The sequence below is a fragment of the Antrostomus carolinensis genome, unplaced genomic scaffold (assembly GCF_000700745.2).
Source record: "Antrostomus carolinensis isolate BGI_N321 unplaced genomic scaffold, ASM70074v2 scaffold1266, whole genome shotgun sequence".
Lineage (NCBI taxonomy): Eukaryota > Metazoa > Chordata > Aves > Caprimulgiformes > Caprimulgidae > Antrostomus > Antrostomus carolinensis.
In genome coordinates, this window is record NW_010323732.1 from 20333 (window position 1) to 24807 (window position 4475).

The 4475-nt window shown below is 45.4% G+C and overlaps 1 protein-coding gene across 1 annotated transcript in view; it reads left to right on the forward strand.

Moving 5' to 3' along the window:
* LOC104527044 (uncharacterized) overlaps window positions 1-1914 on the forward strand; it is an 8453-nt gene extending 6539 nt beyond the window's left edge. Inside the window, exons 7-9 of the mRNA XM_010170661.1 lie at window positions 157-246; window positions 1124-1246; window positions 1729-1914. Coding sequence (XP_010168963.1) covers window positions 157-246; window positions 1124-1246; window positions 1729-1914 — 399 coding nt within the window. The remainder of the gene's footprint in view (window positions 1-156; window positions 247-1123; window positions 1247-1728) is intronic.
* Window positions 1915-4475: the final 2561 nt, after the last annotated feature.

Below are 4475 nucleotides of genomic sequence, written 5' to 3' on the forward strand. Positions count from 1 at the left end.
TGTACTTGCCTACAAAGTAGGTGTCTCTACCTAGGTGGGTCACACTGAGTTCTCTTTAGAGTCCCAGAGACTCGTGAGTGAACTTCAGAGTTCAAGTCATCTGTTTGGTACAGCACAACCTGCTCAGAGCTTTTGTTCCCATTTTTTTGTCATCAGGTTGGCCCCATTGTGGTCACTTCAGCTAACCCAACGGGAGAGGCGGACACAACACACCACAACCAAGTGTATGCCAAGCTGGGAGATAAGGTAACTGGGGCTCTGGATCTTTTAATTCTGGCTGGTCTCAAAAGATGTGGGGGTGGGAGAACACCACCACTTTGTTTGCAGCAGACAAATCAATAGATGGTGTCAAGAATCTGGGAAAGCACCTCATTAAAAAAATCTCCTGGATGTTCCTCATGTTGGTGTCATAGTGAAAGAACAGTGTAAAATACAGAACTTGGTGGGAAACCAAAGTTCTTACGATTTATACAGTATAGTTACAGCTTGGCAACGTGAGTTAGTTCATCTTCCAACACAGAATGATATGAGCAACAAAAAACCAAATCCTTCTTTGCTTACAAGCAATAAACCCACTGATGCTTGAACGTGCCAGGGCTCCAGCTGGCATTGAGCTGTCAGAGCACAGGAGATTCCCATCTAAAGCTGAAACTGGGCTAAGATTGGTGCCAAAGCTCTAAAATGTTCCTGGATAAGTTCTGAAAGTACTATGGTCACAGCCATTCAAGTGGCTGTCTTTCATTTCACTGCCAAATCCTGAGTGCGCTACGTTTTGTATATTCGTGGCAGTTTTAAACAAATGCTGGTACAAATCTTCCACCTCTAACTCCTCGAGAATGTGGTTTTCTACACATTTGCTTTGTGGATGGAACTTCTTCAAAGCTCCTCAGCTGATGTAAACCTGTCTTTGCTGTACTGCTGACCTGCACCCCATAGAGCTCGAGCTCTCTTTGCTTTTATTAAGTTCATTCATTCCAAATTCAGCCCTTAGTGTCAATATAGTGGGGTAGGAAGGAGCAAAGTTGCCTTTGATCATACGTACCCGCTGTTGAGAGGGGGAAACTGCCCTCTCTTTTCCCAAGTGCCTGAGGGGAACTTGGTGTGATCATCTCTTGCTCTTCAGGTGGATGCAGTTCTTTGTGATGGACCTTCCCCAGAGAACATTGCCTCCACCGTTGTGGACTGCACCAAAATTGAGAGTGGAAACATAGGATTCTTCAGAGTCGGGATCATCCCCAAGTCTCAGGTAAAATCCATTTTGATTTTGTTTCTGCTCTCTTTCTCCATCTCCATGAAGTGGGTTTCAGACTGAGGGTTTCCTAGTTCCATAAAGAGGTGAAGAATTCTGTGACAGCCTGAGGAGTTATCATAGGGTGGTGTGAAAGTGCAGAAAAACAGAGCTCCATGTTGCCTGTGGCCTGATCCTGCCTCCAGACCATCATTGCACCTCTCTGTGCCCGAGCACTTAGGTGGGGAATGTGCGAGGTGAGACTGATCCGTTTGCAGAAAGAGCTCTGACATCCAAGGTCGTGGACCTCCATGGGACAAGCTCTCCATTTACACCTGTCCCAGCGACCTCTGAGCAGACAGAAATGCTGAGTGTAATCCCAAGGCTGAGCCCAGACACAGAGTTTGAAAGAGAACAGGGAATTATTTCACTAGCTGGAGAAGAAATTAGTGCTTTCCCCTAATTACTAACCCATTCACAGCTGTGTTTACTAATTCCAGGTGCTGCAGATACTGGAGCAGGTGCAGAAGAGACACACATTGGTTCCTCCCAGTGGCACACAAGGACGGGAAGAACATCTGAACCGTGGCCACGCTGTGCACAATGGGGTGGGCACGGCTGTCTCGGAAGAGGCAGCGCCGGCGCAGTCCAGCGATGATGGCTGTGAGAATCACACTCGCCTCTGACGCCTGTGCGGGTCAAGCAGTTACGTGCTCACTTAGAAGGTGTTTGCTGGAACATGACTTGGAGGTCAAATTGGGGAATGGGAGAGGTTTCCCACCTGCAGGGTGATTTATTCATCTTTCTATGGATTCTGCTAAAATATCCCAGTGCAGAGCTGACTTACAAACCACAGTCACCCAGAAGTAAAATTGTCACTTACAAAGACTGCCAGCTTTCACTGAAGATCAGATGTGACCAAAGTGTGATACTGGTGACAGACTGGCCCCAGGGTAACAGAGTTTTTTTTCTTTCATGGGGAGTTGGTATCTTCAGTTTGGGGCACAGAGTAATGTGAAGTGTTTTCTAAATACATGTTGGGGGGAAAAAACACCGCATGAAACTTGAAGTGGGAGAGGGAGAAGGGTACTGTACTGGTGAATACAGTGGACTTTCTAAAATAGGTGAGGCAAAGCGTGGCCTCAGGAGCTGGGGTTGTCTTCTGATATGTCCTCTCAAAATGGAGGTCACCCAATCCAACACGAAAAAGAAATACCATTATCTGAGATGTCATTTTCTGTGTTTCACAGTCAGTATCGGGGTGGAATTTCCATTCTGATGACTCCAATGATCTCTCCTTCAAAGTGCTGGAGCATTAGGGAAGACATTCCCATGTTATCTTATGCAGAGTATGAATTTCAGGAGAATCATCTGCACTGCATCTGAGGATGCTAAAGCTGGTCTCTTGCCTTATAGCATAACTGTGTAAATATATCTCATGGTGCATTTCAGAGTGGTGATTTGTATCTCATGGTGCATTTCCTCCAGAGTGCAGGTTTAGTGCAGAGTGGTGGCTGCTGACTGGGAGGAAGTGAAAAGAAGTTTCAAACCAATGTGAGGAGTTTTCCTTCACAAAGACTGCATGGCTGTGCAGTTAGTGGCTTGTTCAGCCTCTGAAAACTGTTGATCTTTTTCTCTACCTGACTCAGGTGCAAGGTGCTGATCAAACTCCAGCTGAAACCAATGAATTGATTCATTGATTTCACCTGGAGTTCTGCTGGAACTTTTATATAAATGCTGTGCAGTCAGAGGAGCTCAGCCTCTATGAACTACAGCAAAACCAGGTCTTCTCAGCTTGTTCTTACAGAACTGGCTCTTTTCCTGCAGAGAAAGAAAATGACAGATAATTGAGTTTGTTAAATAATTTTGCTGGTCTACTTACTGTATCTCTTTGGAGTTTATTAAAACTGGTTTTTAGAAAGCAATAAAATATTTTCAATAAACAGTCATATGTCACACAGGACTGTGCTATCATCTACAGCAAGTACCCAGAAAAAAACTTGTGGGTCCAAGGGTTGTGGATTTCAGCATGTCAGGGTTCCTGCCCGTGCATGAAGGATCTACCGAGGGAATCCAACTGCATCGCTTTCCAGGGTGGGGAAGAGGAGGGAAAGGGAAGAGAACTCTTAACATCAACCCCCTGGTGCCAGCTCCCTTGCCAAAGAGTACTCATGAGCTCCTAAACACCTGGGCTGAATTTCATCCCTTTTCTTAACTCAGTTAAAAAAACCAAAACAAAACAAAAACCCAACAAAAAACATAAACACTTGTGATAGTTTAATTCAGATGGCAGCCAAACAAGACACAGCCACTCACTGGCCCACTGTCCCAGGGAGCTGGGGAGAGAATTGGAGGGGTAAAGGTGAGGAGACCCATAGGTTGAGATAAGAACAATTTAGTAATTAGAGTAAAAATAAAATAGTAAGAATAACAAGAGTAATAATGATAACAACTATATATATGAGTGATGCAGAGTACAATTGCTCACCACCCGCTGATACCGATCCTGGAGGAGTGAAAAGGAGCCTCGAAACTGAAATTGCAATCCCAGAAAAGTGATTCCCAAGAGAATCCCCCCCTTTCCAGTTAATATACTAAATATGATCTGGAATATCTCATTGGCACATCCAACTGTCAATTCTGGGCTTTACTCACTACTACACTTTTCTTCTCCACTCCCCCCTCCGGTCCTCTGCTCTTGGAAGCTGCCCAAGCTCCGTGTCCTTGTAGTTATCAACACTGTTCTCATAACAATCCTCACTGAAACCAAACCACAGCGCTTGCTAGCTACTAAGAAGAAAATTAACCCTCTCCTAGCAAAAACCAGGACAACACTGAAATCTGAGGGAGTGTGGTAAGAAACATTCACCTGGAGAGGTGCTGAAGCATCGCAAAGCCTTTTGCTGCGGGAAAACAGCCCTGGCTTAAATACACCAGGGATGCTGCCGCCCTGCACTGCAAATGATGATCTGTTTCAGTGTGCCACGAGTTCCAAGTGGTTTGGAAAGCTGGATTCTTCCCGAGATCCATCTCCTGGGCCCATTTTTGCTCTTCCACTCTCTCTCCGTGGTCCTTGTTTCTTACAGAAGGCTTTGAACGCAGTATCAGGACAATGGGAGGACGTGTGGGGGAACCATTTCTCATTTGCCGAGCGAGGTGTGAGACAGGGAGGTATTTAATTTAAGTTCAGTCCTTATTTTACACCACCCACAGCTCTCCTGTGTACGGGCAAACTGGAAAGAAATAG